The sequence below is a fragment of the Balaenoptera acutorostrata genome, chromosome 18 (genome assembly GCF_949987535.1).
Source record: "Balaenoptera acutorostrata chromosome 18, mBalAcu1.1, whole genome shotgun sequence".
NCBI classification, from domain to species: domain Eukaryota; kingdom Metazoa; phylum Chordata; class Mammalia; order Artiodactyla; family Balaenopteridae; genus Balaenoptera; species Balaenoptera acutorostrata.
In genome coordinates, this window is record NC_080081.1 from 79842192 (window position 1) to 79867095 (window position 24904).

Consider the following 24904-nt stretch of genomic DNA (forward strand, 5'->3'; position numbering starts at 1 on the left):
GAGCCACAGCTGCTGAGCCTGCGCGTCTGGAGCCTGTGCCCCGCAACGGGAGGGGCCGCGATAGTGAGAGGCCCGCGCACCGCGATGAAGAGCGGTCCCCGCACCGCGATGAAGAGTGGCCCCCACTTGCCGTAACCGGAGAAAGCCCTCGCACGAACTGAAGACCCAACACAGCCAAAAATAAATAAATAAATAAAAATAAAGTAGCTATAAAAAAACAAAAAACAAAAAACACGAGAGGCTTTAAGTAACAAGCCTTGGCGAGAAGATGGGAAGAGCGATGGAAAGAAAGTGGGACGTCAGGAGGGAGCGGCCAGTGAGGGTGGGGGCAGGCGAGCTGGGAACCCAGGAGCCGGGCCCACCGTGCGCTCAGAGCCGGGTCCGCGCTCCGGTTCGGAGCGGAAGCCGCTGCAGGTGAGCTCGGCCTCGGGTGCCGTCGTGGAATCGGCCGGCTGGAGCCGAGTGGGTGGCAGCGTGAACGTGCCAGAGGTGACCCCAGGTCTGAGAGTAGAGTGTGGCCCTGTGTGCTGGACGATGGACCAGGCGCTCAGGCCTCCAGCGACGGAAGGCTAACGAGAGGGAGCTAGGTAGGTGACCGGGAAGAAAGTCGGAGGGGGTCAGCTCGAAGGCATCAGCCTCGGAGTAACAGGTTTCTACGACAGGTTGGGAGAGCAGAGGTCTGGGGTGAGCGTGGCGTGGGGAGAGGAGACACCACCTGAGCCGTCTGCAAGGGTGCCGGCGTCCGGAGCGGAGAAGCCGCCGTCCGGTGCGGCAGGGCTCGGCCCACGGCGACCAGTGAGGAAGGGGATTCCGGAGAGCGTCGCAGAGCGTCGGGGAGAAGCAGAGGCATGGAAGTTGGTTGGCTCCGGAAGGATGAAGTGCAGACCAGCTGCGGGCGTGTCAACAGAGAGGACAGAGGCCGTTGGGAAAGCGGGCTGTGGCCGCCGAGGGCGGCCGGACGGAAGCCAGAGAGGTGAGCAGAGCCTCAGCCGTAAGCACGCAGCGCGGAGGGCATGTGCAGGAGCGCGGGCCGCGTCCTGAGAGCGGCGGGTTGCCGTGGGAGGGCTGTGAGAAGGCGACAGGTCGGATGAGAGAAACCCCTCCTCCCCGGGCAGAGGGGGCCGAGGCGCCCGAGGAGGGCGCACACAGAAGAGGAGACGGCGGGCGGTTCCGCAGGGACTGCAGGGGCCGCGCGCTGGGCGGCGCGGTGGACAGAGGCAGAGCGCACGCCACTCGTCAGCCTGGAAAAGCAGGGGGACACTCTGGTCTCACAGGAGACACCGAGGTTAAACAGCAAGATTTAACGAACTCTGAAGGAGGTGGGAGGCTCCCTGGCAAGTGCAGGGCAGTGTTTTTGAGGCCTCCTGTACGACGCGGGAGTGGAGGTTTCAGAGCAGCGAGCGGACCGTCGTGTCCTCGGCACGGAGCTGACAGCGTGGAGTGGCCAGGCTTCCGGGCCTCGGGTTCGTGGAGCCCTGAATGCAGCACTTCGACCTGAGGGGAAGTAGACAGTTAGTGCAGCTTCCAGAGCTGTGTCAGTTACAGTCGTAGCGCTTCAGACGGGGCTGGGGGGGCGGGGGCGGGGTTGTCCCGGGAGCTGCTCAGTTAGAGGTTCTGCTGGGCCGGGGCCATGTGCGCAGTCACGGTCTGGTCTCGGGAAGGAGGGTTGTGAATCTGTGTCGTTACCAGCTGTGCTGCTTCCGTACCATAGGAGATACAGAGGATACTGAGAAAGATGGTTAGTAACTTCTTTTCTATTTACTGTCTAACTTTCAGTAACAGACACATATATGTCTCTGTATCTAGCTCTGTGTCTCCATCTGTACGTACCGCTGTCGAACCATAAGGAGACAAATCCATCAGCCTACTCACACACTTCTCTCACTCGATAGTTCTCGTTCCCGGTTCTTTATGTAACTGGAGGACTACTTATATTCTCAAAATGAACAGGGGCATCACACAGATTTCTTAAAGAATAAAAGGTCAGTATTTCTGGATGACGGGGGAGAAGGCCCTTAGTGACGGACTGTACGAAAAATAAACAGAAGATGGAAGTCCACAGCAGAAAGTTGATTTTTCCCCCCCTTTAGGCAAATCTATAAGGATATTAGTAGGAGAAATAGGGGAAAGAGAGGCTTTAAGGGGAACTAGAAGGAAGAAGTGACTGCAGGGGGAGAGACCATGATAGCATTCACTTCAGAGTCCGAGAGGACGAATAAAAATGTGCGCTGGGCAGCGGCAGGAGGAGAATTCAGCCTAACTTCCTGCCATTCACACGGGGGTGTATTAAAAACAGCCGTCACTAATTAGCACTGGTAAGGAAATCGGGACTTAACGGTAGAACTTACTGGTGACAAGGAAATTAAGCCACTGACAGGGAAATGCAGGAGAACAGCAGAGCCACATGGTGGTGCTGGATCAGAAGGAGAGAGTGAAAAGGCCAAGGAAGAGCTACTGCGGCCTCCCCAGGTGCTGCCGCTTCCCCAGACGCCGCTGCCCTTAACCCAGGCTTTGTTTGTGTCTTACTCGGTGGTGGTACTTTTCACCCGGCTCACTGAAACCCGGAAAGAGCTTTGAACCCTTTCTCTTTGCCCCTCCATCCTTCATATGTAGCCAAACACAGATCTTTCTAATTTTGCCTCCTAAATATTTATTGAATTCATCCTCTCTTCTCCCACCTCTAGAGAACTTACAGGACAAGAAAAAATGTTGAGGAAGGACTTAACAAGACTTATTTTTTTAGTTTTTCTCTGAAATACGTGAGTTGAAATGTACATTCCAGCTTAAAGAAAAAACACTGAATATTTTATAGGAAAGATTCAAGATACACTTTTTTCCAGATATACTCCTTTGTTGATATTAATGAAGTCATTTGAAAAAAAAGAATGTAAAATTTAGCTACATTTGGAACAATTTAAAATATTCTACTTTACCACCTAAAAGAACTATTAAAATGTATATTATATCATAACTAACAAAAGGGTAGTATACTCTTGAAATAAGAAAATAATCCACCTCCATGCATTATTATAAAGAAAAGTAAATTATAAGTTACAATTATGTATTTTTTGAAACTGAGCAGAGTTCCCAACATAATGCCACCCTCACAGATACACTGAATATAAATCATGACATATACTGTAAGATATAAATGTGCTCTTACGACACATGTAGTAATTTCTCCCTGGAGAACGGAGTCCTCAAAATTGCATTTAGTAGCAAATCATATTTTTAACGGTTCCAAATTTAAAATATTTCTAGAGAAGCATAGTAACTGACAGAATTTAATCATCTCTTCTAGCGGCCCTTAAGGATTCTTTAATAAATTTTTAAATATAGGGACTTTTCTGGTGGTCCAGTGGTTAAGATTCCACGCTTCCACTGCAGGGGGTTCAGTCCCTGGTCCGGGAAGTTCTGCATGCTGTGCGGTGCAGCCAAAAAAAAATTTTTCTTTAAATATAAATTATTTAAAATACTTTCCTATTTGACATGCAGTTTTGAAACATTGACATTTAACAGCATTTATTTTACAATTCAGTGCAACAAATATGTATTAAACTGTTTCTCCTATAAATATTCGGAAGTGTCAGTTTCCTTTAAAAGCATTTTCAGGGCTTCCCTGGTGGCGCAGTGGTTGAGAATCTGCCTGCTAATGCAGGGGACACAGGTTCGAGCCCTGGTCTGGGAGGATCCCACATGCCGCGGAGCAGCTGGGCCCGTGAGCCACAACTGTTGAGCCTGCGTGTCTGGAGCCTGTGCCCCGCAACAGGAGGGGCCGCGATAGTGAGAGGCCTGCACACCGCGATGAAGAGTGGCCCCCGCACCACGATGAAGAGGGGCCCCCGCTTGCCGCAACTGGAGAAAGCCCTCGCACGAAACGAAGACCCAACACAGCTAAAAATAAATAAATAAATAAATAAATAGAGTAGCTATTAATTTTAAAAAAAAAAAGCATTTTCAGAGACAGGTGCCTAGAATGCTGTTGGAGAGCTGTATTGTCTACAATCTATCTTGAGAGTGTAGGGTGCTGTTTTTACACTGTCTCAACTGTGTTTATTCAAGCATTTTATTTAAGTCAGTATTTCAAAGAATTTTCTTTTTCAGAAAGTTCCCCTGTGCACAGGACATGTACCTATGTCTCGAGAAAAGAAAAGTGAGGTCTCCTTTTGGCACCAAGCCCAGTTCAGTCCAGCAGTTGGGCCATTTTTTCACATTGCTGTATTCCTTTGAAAATTAGAAAAAAAACTGTTCACTTTTTTGAGGCTGCCAAGATATGAAATACTTTGATCCTTCAACTAACGTTAGAGCATTTCTCTCAGGTATGAGATATGATAAAACACATTTAATTTATTCTCCCTTCATATAAACACTGAATATTTCTTGGAAAAAATACCTGAAGACTTACTCTAGGCTTTTTATTAAAGGGAAGCACAGCTGCTCCAAAATAAAAATGACAGAAAAATTGCTGATGTAAAAAACTGTAAGTCATTAAGAGCATTTAAATACATACTTGAAGTTGCCTGTTAGCTGAAGCACTGAACTACCTGGGTGTCAAACCCTTCCCTGCCTTGTTTGCTCTGCACTGCTTTCGGCCGTGCGTCGCTGCTGTATCTGACCGGGGGCCCATAGGGACAGGTCCTCCTTCACAGCAGGGTGGTGCAGGTCCGCTGCCGTCACTCTGCCAGGCTTCCTTCCTCATCTCTGAGCCACCACGTAGCTGTGCTTCCCACTGACTCTTCCACAGGAACATCCGTGCAGACGAACACTCGCTTTTCAGTGTTCATATGCAGCTTCATCTCTCCTGTACATACGGCTTTCCCACTTATACCACCCCTGCTTCATTGCAGTTTTCACCCATCATTCAAAGACCATTTTTTAATTAATTTTTATTGGAGTATAGCTACTCAGCCATAAAAAGGAACAAAGACCATTTTTAGAACTAGTTCCTCTGAGACATCTTCGGTCATCTAAACTCTGGAAGACTTCCCCTTTTTTTAAGTCCTGGAACTCTTACTATCAGTATCTCTCAGTGGTATTTAGCATTTTCTGTAAACATTTACATTTTGACCTCCTGGTGAAAGTATGCAGCACCATCTATTAAGAATTCTTGGGACTTCCCTGGTGGTCCAGTGGTTAAGACTCTGCGCTCTCAATGCAGGGGGCACAGGTTTGATCCCTGGTTGGAGAACTAAGATCCCGCATGCTGCACGGCATGGCCAGAAAAAAAAGAATTCTTGCCAAAAACTAAACTTGAATCTGAGCACAGCTCTGGATCTAAGTAAGTACCAGTTTGTAGAAAATATAGACGTTAGAGGAACATGTGAAATGACACCAAAAAGATGCAGTTAGCAAAGTGTTCTACACTCTTAAACTTTACCGGACAAATGACCAGGCTTCTTCAACAATTAAGTTGAAACTGAGGGGAAGAAAGACCAGGGAGAACCTATAGATTAAAATCAAGTCACTGCTACAGAAATTTAATTCCTTCATTTTAAATAACATGGTTTGACCTTTGGTATATCCAAATCTCTGTCACTCTACTGAATTTATAAGTTTGCTTCACTTGAGATGTTATGAATAGTAAAATTTGAGGTGAAATTACACAAAATGCCATGCAGATAAAACCTCTAGTGGACACTTGTACTTGCTGACCAATGACCATTCCCCTTCCTTCCTAGTAATAGTGACCTAATAAAAGTCTCCTTTTTTTTGAAGTATTAGTACTGTACTTAACTCTTTTTTTTTTTTTTTAAAGGATTATTATTTTTTTTTTTTTTTTTTTTAATTTTATAGCTACTTTATTTATTTATTTATTTTATTTTTGGCTGTGTTGGGTCTTCGGTTCGTGCGAGGGCTTTCTCCAGTTGCGGCAAGCGGGGGCCACTCTTCATTGCGGTGCGGGGACCGCTCTTCATCGCGGTGCGCGGGCCTTTCACTTATCGCGGCCCCTCCCGTTGCGGGGCACAGGCTCCAGACGCGCAAGCTCAGCAGCTGTGGCTCACGGGCCCAGCTGCTCCGCGGCACGTGGGATCCTCCCAGACCAGGGCTCGAACCCGTGTCCCCTGCACTAGCAGGCAGACTCTCAACCACTGCGCCACCAGGGAAGCCCTGTACTTAACTCTTATGAAAATTTTCCGCTATACCAGAGAGGTAATTTAAAGTAAAAATGTGTGTGTTTTTAATTAGGTGAAGGTTCCATATAGTATATATATGATTACTTCTAAACCATCTAAAACTTACTTTCTGATGTCTTTATCTCTTTCAGGGCTGGTTTCATATACCGAGTATCTTTTCTTGCTTACAATCCTCACTAGTAAGTATTCCACAGTTTTTCTGATCGATCATGTGGAATTCTCTCGTCTTACCAGACAGGGTGTTGGAAGTTTGGTATTTATATCTTTATCGTGAAGAATGTTATTGGTGCCTTGCTTTCTGTACCTACAGAATGATTCTCTTGGGTGAGATTATCCCTGAAGTCTCACCACCTCCCCTGCACTCGGGCTCCCCACAACTTTGTCTCCTTAATTGAAGGCTTATTGAACTGAGGAGTCAGACGCAGCCTTCACTTAGGAATATTAAAAATCCCTCACATGACATTCTGCAAAATTCCTGACCAGTAACTCTCTGCAAACTGTCCGGGTCATGAGAATCAAGGAAAGACTGAGAAACTTTCACAGCTCTGAGGAGATAAGGAGACATAGCAATTAAACGCAACAGGCTTCCTTGTGTTTGACCCTAGAATAGAAGAACCATGGAATCCAAATAAAGTCTGTAGTTTAGCTAAAGGAGCTAATTTCTTAGTTCTCGTAAAGGTACTGTGGTTGCGTAAGATGCTGCCACGAGAGAAGGCTGCGTGAAGGGCCTGTGGGAACTCACCGTACCAGCTTTGCAGTATTCCTGTAAGTCTGAAATTATTTCAAAATAATTTTTACAAAACCCTACTCTTGGGAAAGGGAAATGAAGAGTAGTAATCAATGTGAAAATAGAGAACGTACTGTAAGAATATAGGAAAGCCCCTAGTAGAGTGGAAGAAATACGTTAAGTTCTCACATGAATTTTGCTTTGAAGGGCAGAACACTTAATAGCAGAACAGCACACCATGGAAACATATCAGCCTTTGAAAATTGTTATCCTGAGAAGAGATTGTTTTTCCTCTACTTTAGGCACTTACTCATGTTGTTTCTGGTGGCTTATTTCAAGTTTGAAGATCTATAGATCTTCAGGTAACTTGCATTCCACCAACATTTACATAATTATGCATTTTTCACTTGCAGAACCCCATACTGGGTTTCATGTTGCATTTAAAATGTTGGATGCAGATGGTGATGAGATGGTTGAGAAAAAGGAATTTTTTAAGGTAAGTAGATTCTAGTTATTTTTGGTTTATTATAAAACACCTGGATGTTTGTGTGATCATTTTACATTTCCATTAAAATGAAAATTATATCTACTGCTTACATATGAAATGTCAAGATATCATTTATACATTCAAAAATATTAAATTTTCTATAATACAGCCTTGAGGAAACAGTTACAGAACAGAGCATGAGATTTCAAAAGGAGAAATGAGCTTAAGCATCTGCGTGTTTTAGAGTTTTATTTTTATGATTTCAGCAAATGATAATGCAACAAAAAGCGATTTATAGGTGGGTTAAAAATTATTGATACACCCCCACCAAAAAAAGAATAAGGAAAATAAAACCTTAAGCCTTCAGGAAGAATAGGGAGGGAAAATGAAAAAGCCACAAAAGGTATCAATTGGTTCAAATTCTCTAGGAATTTGTGAAGGCTCATAATTGAAAAGGTGAAATATGTTTAAATGATATTTCCCGAGACATAACTCTGTAACACGCCAGCAGTACATTTCACTCCGTTCCGAGGAAGTCGACGGTACTGTTAAAAGTACGTCACTGCATGTAAACAGCGGGGAGTGTGCCAGGCAGAGCTCACTGTTCCTGATCTCGAGGAGCGCTGTACGGAGAAGATAAGTCCGTTCTGTCCTCTGTGTCTTTCTCCCAGTCCCCGGTGTACTGGGGAGACAGGCCACAAGGCTTGTTGAAATTATATTTAAAACGAGTACTTGGACTGTTCGGTCAAGTAACCAGTAGAGCCACATGTGTCTGTTAAATATAACTTGTGACTAAGAAGCTTGAGTTTCCAAATTTTAATTAATTTTAAATTTAAATTTAAAAACTGACATTCACTTCAGGTATTGGCAGATTTTCAAGTATATTTGAAAAAACTTGAGTATGTGAATCTACTTTTTAATTTTCACTTTTATTTACTTTTTATTTACTTTTGTAAATTTTACGAAATTTAAATATGGATCAAGTACAGGTACACCTTGGAGAAGTTGTGGGTTTGGTTCCAGACCACTGCAATAAAGCAAGTCACACAAATGTTTTACTTTCTCAGGGCAGATAAAAGTTATGTTTTTACTATCCTGTAGTCTATTAAGTGTGGGAATAGCATTATATCTTTAAAAAACAATGTCTATGCCTTAATTTAAAAATATTTTATTGCTAACAAATGCCAACCACTATCTGACAATGCAGGGTTGCCACAAACCTTCAGTTTGTAGAAAACACAAAATCTGCAGAGCACAATAAAACGATGTGCGCCTGTATTTCCAATGAAATACATTATCTGAATGTCTTGTAATGTAAAATACACACTGGATTTTGAAGAAAAAAGAAAGGAATGTAAAATATCTTGATTTTTGTATTGAGTACGTGATAAAGTCATAATTTTGAGATATTAATTTCACCTGTTTCTTTATATTTTTTGCTGCACTTTAACAAAAATGAAACTGGAAACTACAGATGATAAATTATCTTTTATATACTTAGGCAAGAAAAATAACCAGTAATTTCAATCAGTGGCTTCACTCCAAAGAAAAAAGGCTTTGGTTCTAAAATGGATGTTACTTCTTTAAGTTAATTTAAATGTTTGTTATGTAGGTATCTTTATTTTTTCAAATGACTCCCCAGATTAACAGACTTTTTTTTTTTTTTTGGCTGCGTTGGGTCTTCCTTGCTGCACGCAGGCTTTCTCTAGTTGTGGCGAGCAGGGGCTACTCTTCATTGCGGCACGTGGACTTGTCATTGCAGTGGCTTCTCTTGTTCCAGAGCACGGGCTCTAGGCGCACGGGCTTCAGTAGTTGTGGCACGTGGGCTCAGTAGTTGTGGCGCACGGGCTTAGTTGCTCCACGGCATGTGGGATCTTCCCGTACCAGGACTCGAACCCGTGTCCCCTGCATTGGCTGGCGGATTCTTAACCACTGCACCACCAGGGAAGTCCCTAACAAACTTTTTAAAATAATTGAACAACTACCGACACTGCCGCAGTAAATGGTTTCTGCAGTAAATGGTTTCTGCTACACTTCAAGCTGAAACACTGAGAATTTCACCTGCTGCTTTACTGCCCACTCACATATCTGTTCTTGTCATTTACTTTATGCTTAGATTTATACACTATACACCCTCTTCCAGATAATTTCTAAAGATGTTAAATATTTATAAACCTAATTTTTGTAGGATCCCACTGATTTATAAATGTATTCCCTACTTAAGACCTTTTTTGCTATATTGTTTGTTTCTAATCTTTGAGATAGTTTCCTACATATAAAACCAAATATTTTAGTAATTAAATTTGCAAAGCCTGTGGATGGATCCTTATCAAAGGGATCTGAGGGATCCTTTATATACAATCAGATGTACCTGTTTAAAGAGTCCATTGCTCATGTCACCACCATCCCAGTCAAGATCTAAAACATTTCCACTCTCCACAAAGTCCTCCTGTATCCTTACACTCAGGTCCTCCCCTCTCCTGGCCCCAGGAGACCAGCCAGTGGTCTGCATTCTTCCAGCATAGATATGTTCCTTTCCTGGAGTTTCGTATAAATGGAATCAGAGAGTATTGATATGTGCTCTTTGTTTCCACTCAGATTCATCTGTGTGTTGCATTTGTCAGTAGTTTGCTCCTTTTTATTGCTGAGTAGTATTTTATTGTGTGGATGTGATCTGTTTATCTAGTCACTTGATGAACATTTTGGTTGTTTTCATGTTGGGGCTGTTATAAATAAAGCTGCTGTGAATATTCATACACAGGTCTTGGGTGAACATATGTTTTCTTTAACTAAATATGTGGGAGTGGAGTTTCTGGGTCATATGCTAAGTATAAAGTAAGAAGCTGCCAATTTTGTTTTCCGAAATCTGTGTTCCATTTTGCATCCCCACCAGCAATGTAAGAGAGTTCCATTTGTTTCATATCTCAAAGGCTTTTTTTAAAAGTCGTAAATTAGTCATTTATGTGAGTACTCACTAATTCATCAGTGATTGTCTAAGTAGTTAGTATGTGCTAAGCACCGTGACATGGATTTGTCTGTTTACTTGTTTCAATGTAAAATCACTGTGTGGCCCCATTGTGTTACTGCTGGTCAGTCAGCACCGCTTTAGAGCACACAAGGCTACAGATTGTGAGAAACTTTCTAGTATAGTTTATTACATGCTCTTCATGACAGTTGTCTCAAATGCTGAAAAGGTTTTTCTTACTTCTGGGTTTTCAGCTTAAGTAAGAAAGCTGGAGGATTCCCAAGGATTGGAGCTGCCTGAAGTGTTCCTCTAGATACGTGAGGTTTCACTGTACTGTTCAGAGAAACAGGTCGTGATCTTGTGGAATTCATTTTCTCAAAGTGGGAGAAGTTAAAAGTAATAGAGGGGCTTCCCTGGTGGCGCAGTGGTTTAAGAATCCGCCTGCCAATGCAGGGGACACAGGTTCGAGCCCTGGTTCTGGAAGATCCCACATGCCACGGAGCAACTAAGCCCATGTGCGCCTCAACTACTGAGTCTGTGCTCTAGAGCCCGCAAGCCACAACTACTGAGCCTGTGCTCTAGAGCCCGCGAGCCACAACTACTGAAGCCCACGCGCCTAGAGCCCATGCTCCACAACAAGAGAAGCCACCGCAATGAGAAGCCCGCGCACCGCAACAAAGAGTAGCCCCCGCTCGCCGCAACTAGAGAAAGCCTGCGGGCAGCAATGAAGACCCAACGCAGCCAAAAATAAATAAATAAAATTTTTTTAAAATAAAAAATAAAATAAAATAACAGCATAGAGGAGAAAAAACTATGCTTACATTAATTATTTAAATAATTATTTCATTTCCATGGTCATTGTGTTAGGAAATCTAAGTTTGTAGCAAACAATACCAGCAATGATCAAAGCCAGTAATAGTAAATCCATTTAATTTTTACCTTGATAGATAGTACATCTGCTTATTGGGATAAGTGCCAGGGTTTTAGCGCAACTTCTTTAAACAATAAATAGATAGACTGACAAGTCTGTTTACTAGTATAAATTTCTCCTTAGGTGGTCCTCTGGTTTCACATTGTTTCCATACTGGTAGGAAGGACTGCTCTTAATGCAGTCAGGTTATAATTTTATCATGCTAAATATACCTGCTAGAGTTATTATTAAATATAAAGGCCTTCAGTAGAATTTATCCTTCTTGATTTTGGAACAGTGTTCTTATTCCAGAATTTAAACTATTATGATCCATCCTGAAAGCAAAAATAAGTTAAATTGACCCTATGTACTTTTCATTTTCAGCCTGAAATTGAAAATATGGATCAATATAAAGTTAGTCAATTTGTTCGTAGTTTTTTAGACATTCAGAATTTGTATTTGAATGTGTCTTCCTGCTTCTTTTACCACTTACGTATAAAAGCTTTACCTTTTTTTGTTTCTCTAAGAAAGCACCCCTGTTTCTGCCAGACCTTGCTCTTACCTCCACCTAGAATGCCCTTTCCCCCACCTAGAATGCCCTTTCCCCCACCTGGAATGCCCTTTCCCCCACCTGGAATGCCCTTTCCCCCACCTGGAATGCCCTTTCCCCCACCTAGAATGCCCTTTCCCCCACCTGGAATGCCCTTTCCCCCACCTAGAATGCCCTTTCCCCCACCTAGAATGCCCTTTCCCCCACCTGGAATGCCCTTTCCCCATTCCTTTGGTAGCTTTTAGTTATTCAGATCTCCACCCAAATGTCACATCCTCAAAGAGAATTACCCAGAATAAGCCTATCTAACAGAAACCCCTCCCCAGCAGTCTCTGAATCCTGTCACCCTACTTTATTTTTTCTAGTCATAGCACTTGACACTATCTGAAGTTCTCTTATTTATTTGTTCACTTGTTTGTTACCTCTGGCCCATTAGAATGTAAGTTAACAACAGCAAGGATGTTATCTTTCCATAACCACTATATCCCAGCACTTAGAATAGTCGCAGGAGAGGCACTTAGTCCGTTGCTATCATGAATCAGCATCATGCACAAGCCATCTTAGAAAGTATCTTGGTAGACCAGAGAGACCTTTTGGCCTAAGAGGATACCTGGATACAAAATAGTTTCAAATGGGGCTATTATACAGAACTAAATATACAGCACTGTAATTTCAACATGCACCAGAACCTGGGTAACACTCTCCCTGAGTCCAGACCAAAATGTTCTAGATACGACTCTGACAGGACAAGCTTTATGTGGCACTAAACCCACATGGGTAGACTTTAGGACAGACCCTTGTTCTAAATTACACAAAATTGGAATAAGCCAATACTGTAATAAGCCTCCTAAAAAATTCTTATTTCAGTGAACTAATCCTATTTGCTTTTTTGTTTTGTTTGTTTGTTTTTAACTATTTATAATAACTATGTGAAGATTATTATAACAATATTAAGTATCTTATAATAAAAAAAGATGTTTTGAATTTTCTATAAAAATTTATCATTTTATGACTAACATCTGTTTTTTTAATTATATGATAAATTTTGACTAATTTTCAGTACTTGATCTAGCAAAAACAAACAACAAAAGGAGATCCATATTACCAATATTAACAATGAAAAGAGAGAAATCACCAGAGATCCTAGAGGTATCAGAAGGATAAAAATGGAATATTGTGAACAACTGATTCATATGTGACTATTAACCTGATAACTCAGATGACTGACTGGACAAGTGCCTTAAAAAAGCAAAACTTACCAAAACAAGAGGTGGGATAGAAATCTAAATAGTCCCGTATCAAAGGATTGGGTTTGTTATCAAAAACTTTCCCACAAAGAAATGTCCAGGCTCGGATGGTTTCACTGGTGAAATCTGTCAAGCATTTAAGGAAGAAGAAATGCCCAGTTTGCACAGTTTCTTTCAGAAAATACAAGAAAAAGGAACATTTCCCTCATGTTATGAGACCAGCATATCCCTGATAACTAAAACTTGGCAAAAACCTAACAGGAGAAGTAAATTATAGACCAACTTTCCTCATGAACAGAGGTATGAAAATACTTAACCAGATAGAACAAAACACAGCAAGCACCATATAAAATAATACATCACAACCAAGTGAGATTTATCCAAGGAATACAAATTTCATTTCATGGTTGAAAATCAGTCAGTGCAGTCCATCATATTAACAGAATAAAGGAGAAACCAACATGATCATATCAGAACATGCAGACAGAGCATCTAACAAAATAAGCGTTTTTGTGGTAAAACTCAGAGTATGAATAGGAGAGAACGTCTTCAAACTGATAAAGGGCATTTACAAAAAATTTTTTTTAAATACCGTCATGCTGCAACACAAAATACTGAATGCTTTCCCCTTAATCAGGAACAAGGCAAAGGATGTCTTTTCTTACCTCTGCTGTTTAACAGTTTACTGGAGATTCTAGAGATAATAGCAATACAGGAAAAGAAAATAGATAAAAATATTAAGAAGAAGTAAATTTGACTTTATTCACAGATAATATGACTAAGGAACCAACAACAAAATCAAAGCATAGAAGATCAGTATGGAAAAATCAATTGTATTTCCATATAATTAGTAGCAAACATTTGGAAAATGAAATTAAGATCAGTTCTTTTTTGGATGGTATAAAATAAGTAGAAATAAATTTAACAAAAAACATACACCAAAAACTTCAGACATTGCTGATAGAAATTCAAGGAGGCCTCAGTAAATGGAGGAATATACCATGTTAATGGATTAGAAGATTTAGTTCTTCCCAAACTGGTCTAGAGATTCAACTTTGCCAAGCAAAATCCCAGCAGTCTTCTTTTATAGAAGTTGACAAGCCTATTTTAAAGTGTTTGTTAATTTATTTTTGGCTGCATTGGGTCTTCGTTTCTGTGCGCAGGCTTTCTCTAGTTGAGGCGAGCGGGGGCTACTCTTCGTTGCAGTGTGCGGGCTTCTCCTTGCAGTGGCTTCTCTTGTTGCGGAGCACAGGCTCTAGGCACGCAGGCTTCAGTAGTTGTAGCACACGGGCTTAGTTGCTCCGCAGCATGTGGGATCTTGCCGGACCAGGGCTCGAACCCGTGTCCCCTGCATTGGCAGGCAGATTCTTAACCACTGCGCCACCAGGGAAGCCCCTAAAGTGTATATTTAAAAGCAGAGGACCTGGGACTTGCCTGGTGGTGCAATGTTAAGAATCCACCTGCCAATGCAGGGGACAAGGGTTCGAGCCCAGGTCCGGGAAGATCCCACATGCCACGGAGCAGCTAAGCCCATGTGCCACAACTACTGAGCCTGCGCTCTAGAGCCCACGAGCCACAACTACTGAGCCCGCATGCCACAACTACTGTAGCCTACGTGCCTGGAGGAGCCCGTGCTCCGCAATAAGAGAAGCTCCTGCAAGGAGAAGCCTGCGCACTGCAACGAAGAGTAGCCCCCACTCGCCACAACTAGAGAAAGCCCGTGCGCAGCAACAAAGACCCAACGCAGCCAAAAAATAAATAAATTTATAAAAAAAAAAAAGACAGAAAGAAAAAAGCAGAGGACCTGGGAATTCCCTGACGGTCCAGTGGTTAGGACTCTGCACTTCACTGCAGGGAGCCTAAGACCCCTGGTTGGGGAACTGAGATCCAGCAAGCCACGAGGCATGGCCCAAATAAATAAATAAATAAAAGCAAAGGACCTAAAATACTCAAATCAATCTTGAGAAACAAGAACAAATCTGGTTGACTCTCACACTACCTGACTTTACGACACTACAAAGCTGTAGTAACAGTGACACTGTGATATCGCCCACAGGATGGACAAGTAGACAGTGGGGGATAGTGAAGAGTCCACACTTACGTGGTCACTTAATTTTCACTAAAGACACCAAATCAGTTAATGGGAAAAGTCTTCTCAACAAATGACACTAGAACAAACGGATGGAATATATATATGAAAAAGACTAGTCATAACCTCTGCCTCACACCACATACAAAAATGTATTTGAGATGTATTATATATCTAAACATAAAAACTAAAACCACTAAGCTTCTGGGAAAAAAATATAAGAGAATATCTTCAGAATCTAGGGTAGGCAGAGTTGCTTAGGGAACTAAAAGCAGTAACCATAAAAGAAAAAACTGATAAAGTAGTCATCATCAAAATTAATAACTTCTGTTTATTAAGAAAATGAATAGGCAAATTGTAGGATAAGAGAAAATATTTTCCAAACATATCTAACAAAAGACTTGTATCTAGAATATATAACAAATGCTTACAACTTAATAGTTTAAAAAAAAATTTTTTTAAGTAAGCAAAAGACTACGACAGAAACTTCACGAGAGAAAATGTACAAATGGGAGATAGCACTTGAAAAAGTGCTCCACGTGGGCTTCCCTGGTGGTGCAGTGGTTGAGAATCCGCCTGCCAATGCAGGGGACACAGGTTCGAGCCCTGGTCTGGGAAGATCCCACATGCTGCGGAGCAACAAAGCCCATGAGCCACAACTACTGAGCCTGCGCATCTGGAGCCTGTGCTCCGCAACAAGAGAGGCCGCGATAGTGAGAGGCCCGCACACCGCGATGAAGAGTGGCCCCCGCTTGCTGCAACTAGAGAAAGCCCTTGCACAGAAACGAAGACCCAACACAGCCATAAATAAAATAAATTTAAAAAAAAAAAAATTTGCTTTAAAAAAAAAAAAAAAATATTTATCGGGGCTTCCCTGGTGGCGCAGTGGTTGAGAATCCGCCTGCCAATGCAGGGGACATGGGTTCGAGCCCTGATCCGGGAGGATCCCACATGCCGCGGAGCAACTGGGCCCGTGAGCCACAATTACTGAGCCTGCGCATCTGGAGCCTGTGCTCCGCAACAAGAGAGGCCACAACAGTGAGAGGCCCGCGCACCGCGATGAAGAGTGGCCCCCGCTTGCCGCAACTAGAGAAAGCCCTCGCACAGAAACGAAGACCCAACACAGCCAAAAATTAATTAATTAATTAATTAATTTAATTTTTTTTAAAAAGCGTTCCACATGGGTTCTCAGGGAAATGCAAGTTAAAACCACAGTGAAGTAGTACAGTACTTCCAACAGAACGGCTGAAATTAAAAAGACTGATCACACCAAATGGTGAGGATGTGAAGGAACGAGAATTCACTTTGGAAAAGGGTTTGGCGGTTTCTTGTAAAGTTGCACAGACCTAACTGTTCCCCTCCTGGGTATTTACTCAAGAGAAATATTAAAACATGTCAAAAAACAGAGAGTCGCACAGGGAAGTTGACGGCAGAGCTGTGCTGTACGCCATAGTGGGTGCAGTTCGCAGCACGGTGCCCTGCGCCTGGAACCCCATTCAGAGGCTGAGTCTCACGCTAAGCGTTCGTACCACCAACGAAACCCAAACAAACAAAAACAGAGGTGCTCGATGTGTTTATTACCTCGATTGTGGTGATGTATCATGGGTGTACGCCTAGGTACAAATTCGTCCAAGCGTATACGTTATTGTGTGCTATGTTCTGTATATTACGTATACCTCAGTAAAGCTGGGAAAACGGAAAGTTTATGGCAGCTTGATTCACAGTAGCCAAAAACTGGAGACAGCAATGCAAACATCTATCAGTGAGTGAATGGATAAATAGTGGTGTATTTATACAAATGGGATACAACTCAGCAATAAATGAGAACAAACTACTGATATGCAAACAACATGGATAAATCACAAAATCATTATACTGAGTGAAAAGAGACACAAAGGAACACATACTACTTGATGCCATTTACTTGAATTTATAAACTAAGTGAGACTAATTTGATTCTGCCTTTGTGGGGATGCAGCTAGAATGCATTGCCTGGGAATAGACACAAGAAGCTTCCTGAGGAATGGAAATGTTCTGCTCTGTGACAGAGGATTGGTTACTCAGGTTAAAACTGTATGGCTAAGATGTGTACGTTTCAGTGTATAAAAATTTTTCCAGAAGAGATATAAATAATAATAATTGAGAAGGGAACCGGGAGTAGGTAGTAGAAGTATAGCTGGACAGAGAATGGCAGGATACTGGGAACTGTGGAAGCTGAATAATGTATATATGGTGGGTTATTATAGGAGTCTCTTTGCTATGTCTGAAATTTCCATATTAAAAATTTTAAGAGGAGGTGTGGAAAGCAAAGCAAGAAATGTTTGGGTATTGAACTTGGCAGTATGTTGATGGTCAATTTAAAAATAAAGGATTAGGGCTTCCCTGGTGGCGCAGTGGTTGGGAGTCTGCCTGCCGATGCAGGGGACACGGGTTCAAGCCCTGGTCTGGGAAGATCCCACATGCCGCGGAGCAGCTAAGCCCGTGAGCCACAACTACTGAGCCTGCACGTCTGCAGCCTGTGCTCCGCAATGGGAGAGGCCGCGATGGTGAGAGGCCCGCGCACCGCGATGAAGAGTGGGCCCCGCTCGCCGCAACTGGAGAGAGCCCTCGCACAGAAACGAAGACCCAAGACAGCCAAAAATAAAATAAATAAATAAATAAATTTTAAAAATAAATAAAAAATAAAGGATAAAACAAATGAAAGCTTTTCAACTTTATTCCCTAAAATAAGTGGGGGTGGGAGAATGTTGAAAAGTTTCAGGGCTTTAGAGAACTAGAGATAAACCATATGCCTAAAATAAATAAAATAGAAGCAGCTACTTTATTAATTTGGAATTTAGTGGCAGTTTTCAAACTATTAAGAAAGAAGTAGCCTAGAAAAAAATGGGTGAAGGTTTGTCTCCTAATTGATTTGAATCCATAGTTTGAGATTTTGTCTACATTTAATTTTTTTTAAAAACTTTTTTTTTAATTTGCTTTCCATGTGAGGATTGGTACAAATGACTCTGAAAGGTAGGTAGGTTTTTTAATATACTCAGTCTGAAGGTACTGTTTTTTTGGTTTTTTTGGGTTTTTTTGAAGGTACTATTGACAGTTTATAATTAGTAGAAATGTAGGCCTTTAAATTATTTTAATGCTTTGTAAATGCATAAGGAGAAAAGGGAAGAACATTTATATGATACGAATAGCTTTTTAAGAGCTAGGTACTTGAAATGTGGCCATAAAGCACCAGAGATAGAAAAAGAAGAGAAGAGATAGAGAAAAAAAGGAAGGGAATAAAAATTCTCTTGAAGAATGAGGGTAACCATGAAGTTTTTATACAATGATGCCTTTAGAATATATATGTGTGTGTGTGTATGTGTATTTTATATATATATATATGTACACACACACACACAGACACATATATATATATATATAAAGTAAGCCAACTTTCTTAGGAGAACAAATGATCCAAATCATAATAATGTTAATACTTGCATATCTGTTTTCTCCTTTGATTCTTATATGATCTAAGGGTTAAAAACTAATATTAGGAGTTACAATGCAAAAATAATTTAATATTTAACAAATAACTAGTAAACATTTTATAATAAAAACTTAGCATCTGTTTTTTAGGTTGTTTTTTAAAATCCAGTAGACATGCATCTAAATTCATGTTTGCATTCTTTCTAGCTGCAGAAGATCATAAGTAAACAGGATGACTTGAAGACAACAATAACTAATGAAACAGAATGCCAGGTATGTGCAAATAAACTAAATATTTCCAAGCAGATGTTATTTACAGTAGCTTCTCTATTCTGTTTGCTCAAATAAGTATTCCCAAATAGTTGGGGAAACTAACAGTAACTTAATTTTTCTAAATATTTTAAATAGATTTTCTACATTCACATGATCCAGACCTCAAAAGACTCACAAGAGGATGTATGCAGGGCAGAACTTTCCTCCCCATGACCCAGGTCCTGGGCATTCTTCCAGAGATATTCCATGTGTATATAAGCATGTATGTAAATAAGCAACTAAACATTTCCATGTGTTCTTTTTACCATTTTTATACAAGCAGTAGCATACTATACACTGTTCCATACCCTCCCATTTTTTCTTACCATATCCGAATATCTCATTCTTTTTAATGGCTCCGTAGTACTTTGCTGTATGGATGGATGTACCTGTTGATGTAACCATTCCTCCTTTGAAAGATATTTAATATGTATCCAGTCTTTTGATATTGCAAATAATGCAGTTAATAATCCTGTAATCATATCACTTTATATATATGTGAATATATCCAAGGCGTAAGTTCCCAGAAATTCACTTGCTGGGTCAAAAGGTATGAACATGTCTAAAGTTGTTGGTAAACTTTGATAAATATTGGCAAATATCTTCTGTAGAAAATGAACCAACTTTCATTCCCACCAGTAACGTATATCCTTAAATTTTCCATTGATAATCTTTTAATCAATTGTAATTCCACAGTTTGCTTTCTGTGAGATTTTCTTAAATTTCCAAATCATTTCATCTTTTAGAGCATGTCTGCTTCAAATTTTGCAAATTATTAAAATCACAATTTTTTTATATTTCATTCCCTTTGAGCAGCCCTATGCCAGACTTGTTTCACCTTGTTTCACGGACGTGTCCTCTAACGGTGCCCCGTCCCCCGGGTGTGCACCTCCCCCGTGTCCTCAGCTCCCTGCGTGTCCTGTCACACCACCTGCCCCTCCTTAGGGTAACTGCTTAATCGTCTGTGTCCTCTGGAGCGTGAGCATCCTTCTTCTTTCTGAGGTCATGTGAGGGTAGGGAGCAGGCCACACGACCACCCCTACCTCTGATGCCAGTTGGAGGTTCAGGGGGCCCCCAGTATCACCTTGGGTCTGATAATTCATTGGAAGGACTCATAGTACTCCCCGGAAGTTGTTAGGTCCGTGGCTACGGTTTATTACAGTGAGAGGATGCATGTTAAAATCAGCCAAGGGGAGAGACTCGTAGGCAGAATCCAGAGGTTCTGGTCATCCTCTCCCAGGGGAGTGTGGAAAGCGCTGACTTTCCCAGCAGTGACTGTGGCAGCACACACGGAGTAGTGCCAGCCAGGGCCTTGGTGTCCAGAGACTTTCGGGGTCAGCCATGGAAACCTGGTTGGCTGTCCTCGTGGCCGACCTCAGACTCTAGCCCTTCCAGAGGTCAAGCATGGCCCAAAGCCTCCGCCCCAAATCTCATTGTTGGACTACCTGTTGTGGCCCAAGGCCCCCAGGTAAACAAAGACACCTTCTCTTAGGGACCATCTCCTAGCAGCCCAGGGCAAAGGCCAGACGTCTGGGTAAGGTTAATTCCTTCCTACACAAGTTGTATCTACATAGCCTGGTAAAGCACCAGGCATACCTTGTATACTCTGTAAATATTTTTTAATGAATGAACAAATATCTAATCTTATGGATATAACACTTTTTTTAACTTTTTTTTTAATAGATTTATTTTATTTATTTATTTTTGGCTGCATTGGGTCTTCGTTGCTGCGCGCAGGCTTTCTCTAGTTGCGGCGAGTGGGGGCTACTCTTCATTGCCGTGCGCGGGCTTCTCATTGCTGTGGCTTCTCGTTGCAGAGCACAGGCTCTAGGCGCGTGGGCTTCAGTAGTTGTGGCAGGCGGGCTCAGTAGTTGTGGCTCACGGGCTCTAGAGGGCAGGCTCAGCAGTTGTGGGCACGGGCTTAGTTGCTCCGCAGCATGTGGGATCTTCCCAGACCAGGGCTCGAACCCGTGTCCCCTGCATTGGCAGGTGGATTCTTAACCACTGCGCCACCAGGGAAGCCCCGGATATAACACTTTTAACCATTGACCTGTTCTTGGTCGTTAAGACTGTTTCCAAATCTTTGCTGTTAGAAGACACGATGCAGTAAATAGCTACACGTGTAAATTTAAGATAGAGCTGTAAGAGTCAGGTTGTCAGGTAAAGACATGACTACTTGTAAGGCTTTGACCCATATTGTCTGGCTGCCTTCCACAAAGGTTGTAACAGTTTACGGGCCTGCCGGCAGTCTCTCCAGGGTTGGTATCTTTTTTGTTTTGCTTCTTAATCTGTGTCAGTATGACAGGGGAAAAGGTATTGCAGATTGTTTTTTAAGGTAGTAATGTACACCATTCATGTTTCTTATTTTATAAATTTTCTGTTTCTTTTTTTTAACATCTTTATTGGAGTATAATTGCTTTACAATGGTGTGTTAGTTTCTGCTTTATACCAAAGTGAATCAGCTATATGTATACATATATCCCCATATCCCCTCCCTCTTGTGTCTCCCTCACACCCAAATCTTTTGTTTCTGTTCTTTGGCAATTTCTTTAGGGTTTTTCTTCATATACTTAAGAATATTAAGCTAGTGTTTGTCAAAATTATTGAAATATTTTTCAGATTTGTTTTTGTTTATGATGTTTTGGTTATAGATGTTTTTATTTTTAATGTAGTCATGTTTAGCTGTCTTTTTATTTATTCAGTTACTTTCATTCTTTAAAATGCCTTCCCCACATCAAAATCAGTTGTTAAATACTAACCTATATTATCCTCTGATTTAGTTGTGGTTTTATTTTCTTACATATAATTTTTTCATTCATCTGAAATTTGTTTCTTAAGGGCATCCCTAGGGATATTTCATTACTTAACTTTTTTACTATTATAAATGGACTCTTTACCCTCAAGGGAAAAATTATTGCTGTTAAGCAGGAAATTTATTTAATTTTTAATGTTTTTGTACCAGTCTGTCTTACTGAATTTTCTTATTTTTTCTGTTGATTTTCCTGGTGGTTCTAAGTATAAAATTATCTCTCAATAATATTAATCTGGGCTTCCCTGGTGGCGCAGTGGTTGAGAATCTGCCTGCTAATGCAGGGGACACGGGTTCGAGCCCTGGTCTGGGAAGATCCCATATGCCACGGAGCAGCTGGGCCCGTGAGCCACAATTGCTGAGCCTGCGCGTCTGGAGCCTGTGCCCCGCGACGGGAGGGGCCGCGATAGAGAAAGGCCCGCGCACCGCGATGAAGAGCGGTCCCCGCACCGCGATGAAGAGTGGCCCCCGCTTGCCGCAACTGGAGAAAGCCCTCGCACGAACCGAAGACCCAACACAGCCAAAAATAAATAAATAAATAAATAAATAAATAAGAAAATCCTTTAAAAAAAAAAAAAATAATAATAATATTAATCTTAGTTTATTCCTTTATGTATTGGACAAAATTACCCCCCAAAATGTTTAGTAATAGTGTTCTTGGTAGACATCCTGATCATATTCTAACCTTAACGAGAATACATCCGGTTTTGTGTTTTAGTGTATCTCCTGGGCATTTATATGGGAATTAAGAAAAAACTCCAGGCATGACTTCCTGCCCACACTTGTGTGGAAGTCGAGTTAAAATCCACATTTGTATTTATAGTGGCTATTTTATAAAATTAGTAGACACAAAGTCAAGTCTTTAAGAGTCAGTACTGTGGAAAGCTCTGTGTCAGTCAGCCCCGCTGGGACCACCGCTTCCTCCCCATGAGCCGACCCCGTGGCGGGGGGGTGAGGTGCGGGCAAGCCCCCTGCGGCCCCAGGGCTGTGGCCGGCTGGTTGCTGGATGAGTGGGTGACTTGCCTGCGCTGAGTGTCTGCAGTCTGTCCCCTCCAGAATCTGAGGCTGCACTCGTCTCTGCCTGGCCTCCCAGGAGCTGTGCCCGTGTCCGCACGGCCAGTGTCGAGCAGAGACTGAGCAGGGAGTCCGCTTGCGGATGCAGCCCTGCTCACAGGCTGGGAGGCTGGGCCCCCATCCCACCTCAGGCTCTTTTTAAGTCTGTCGCTGCCTTCCCTGGGCCAGCTCTGGTTCTGAGCTGCAGGTGGTCACGTTTTGATGCCCTGCCCTGCAGCCCTTGCTGGAGGACTAAACTGTGCTCCCTTTCCTGTGCTCCCATAAAGGCCCTAGACCACAGCCCCCTCCACCCTCCAAGGGGCATTCCCCTCTCTGGGCTCCCGATCATCCTTCAGTTGAACAGTGCCCAGAAGGTTCTAAGTCCGGAAGCCTGAGTCTAAGCCCTCTGGCTGAGCCCACACGCTGTCTCGGAGCCTCGCCGGTCCCAGCCACCTTCTCGCCCACTACACGCAGGCTTTCATGAGTTCTCACCATGTGACAGCCAGCCCACCTGCTGCTGTATCCGGGAAGTGGGGGCAGGATTGGGGAGCAGGCCGGACCGTCCAGTGCCTGAATTTCTTTCTCCAGATGCTCTTCTTCAAATTATTTGGTTTACGTTTGTACCCCCATTTGTTGTTTAGTTGCTGCTGATAGTCTTTTTAGCAGTTCTGTTTTGTTATTATTTTTGTTTATTTTATTCGAGATTTAAAGGAGGAAGAGTCTATGAATCTGCTTCTCTCATAACCTTGAATGGAATCCTCACCTGGTAACTTTATAATTAGGAAAAGCTAGTGCTTCTCAGATTTCTAGCATTCAACAAAAGGTCCAAGACTTCCCTGCTTTAATTGTCTCAGTCCTACTTTATTAGAAAATGCCTAAGGGTCACATTTTAAAATAACTCATCTCACTATTCTAAGCTCTCTTTCTGGCCTGATCCAAAATGTCTTCACTGCTGAAGTCCACCTTGGGTCCTTTGAGTATTTTAGCCCTCGTTGTTTTCCTCCTGCTTGAGCCAGGATGTAGAATAGTGTTATGCAGAGTAACAGACAGAATGGCTACATCTGTTCTCGCCCTCTTGTTGTTGTTACAAGAATCCTTTGTGGGTATTGTCCTAAGAATTCCAGGCTACAGGATCCATTTTTTGTTCTTGGTTATATAATTACTTGAAATTATTGTATCATTTTTTTATAGGAACCAACAGTGAAAGAACCTGAAATTAACACAACCCTTCAGATACATTTCTTTGGAAAAAGAGGAGAAAGAAAACTTCACTATAAAGAATTTCGAAGGTAAATGCAAATATTTATATTCATTTAGGGAAATTTTATAGGTAAGAGATAAAGAAACAACTGAATACATTTATTTATGTCCCAGAACTGCAGGCCATAAAACCAGATACAGTATCTCTGAGAGGAAAAACCTATGAAATGTAAACTAAAGTTACTATGCTCAAAAATACCTCTAACCTATTATGAAAAGTAGTATTCATTTTACAGACTACAATAATTATTCTTAGTAACTTACTGTTTGCAGCTAGAAGAGAGAGATGCCCCTCGTATCAGTTAGTTCTTAATTCACGACAAACCAGCCCAACTTAAAACAGTGACCATTCGTTATTGCCATGAGTCTTTGGGTCAGCTGGGTGCTTCTCCAGCGGGGGCCAGAATCAGGCCTTCTAGACTGGACAGGCCCCTGCTGTTGCCATCTGCTGATGGTTGGCTGGAGCTGGAGCTGGAGCTGGGGCCGGCTCTGCTGAGACGGCACAGCCGGGACAGCCCAGCTCTGCTCCCGCCGCCCCCGCCCCCAGCCCAGGGGTCGGCAGCCCTTCTTTGTAAAGGGCCAGGCAGTGAGTATGGTCTCTGCTCTGGCTGCGCAGCTCAGCCGTCACAGCGTGAAAGTGGCTGTGAACAGTGCGGGTGTGTGGATGCGTTGGCATGTGGTGAGCGTGTCTGTGGTCCAGTCCAGCTTGCGGACCTCGCCGCGCTCACGTCTTCATCTGCAGGGAGGGAATCGCACTTACAGTCTGTGGCATTGTAAGCACCGCAGAGTCGTGTCCTGTTTACCTCCTCCCCGGCAAGAACAACTCCGTGCAGAACCAGACCCTGTGCTCTCAGGCCTCCCCGCTAACCAGAGTCTTAGAACAAATACCAGAA

General features: G+C 42.4%; 1 protein-coding gene across 2 annotated transcripts in view; it reads left to right on the plus strand.

Annotated features, from left to right (window-relative positions):
• The window catches only part of MICU2 (mitochondrial calcium uptake 2), an 87188-nt gene that overhangs the window by 52446 nt on the left and 9838 nt on the right, over positions 1-24904 (plus strand). For both annotated transcript variants that reach the window (XM_057532810.1, XM_057532811.1), the window contains 4 exons: positions 6266-6313; positions 7275-7357; positions 18785-18850; positions 23943-24040. In XM_057532810.1, the coding sequence (XP_057388793.1) occupies positions 6266-6313; positions 7275-7357; positions 18785-18850; positions 23943-24040 (295 nt within the window). The remainder of the gene's footprint in view (positions 1-6265; positions 6314-7274; positions 7358-18784; positions 18851-23942; positions 24041-24904) is intronic.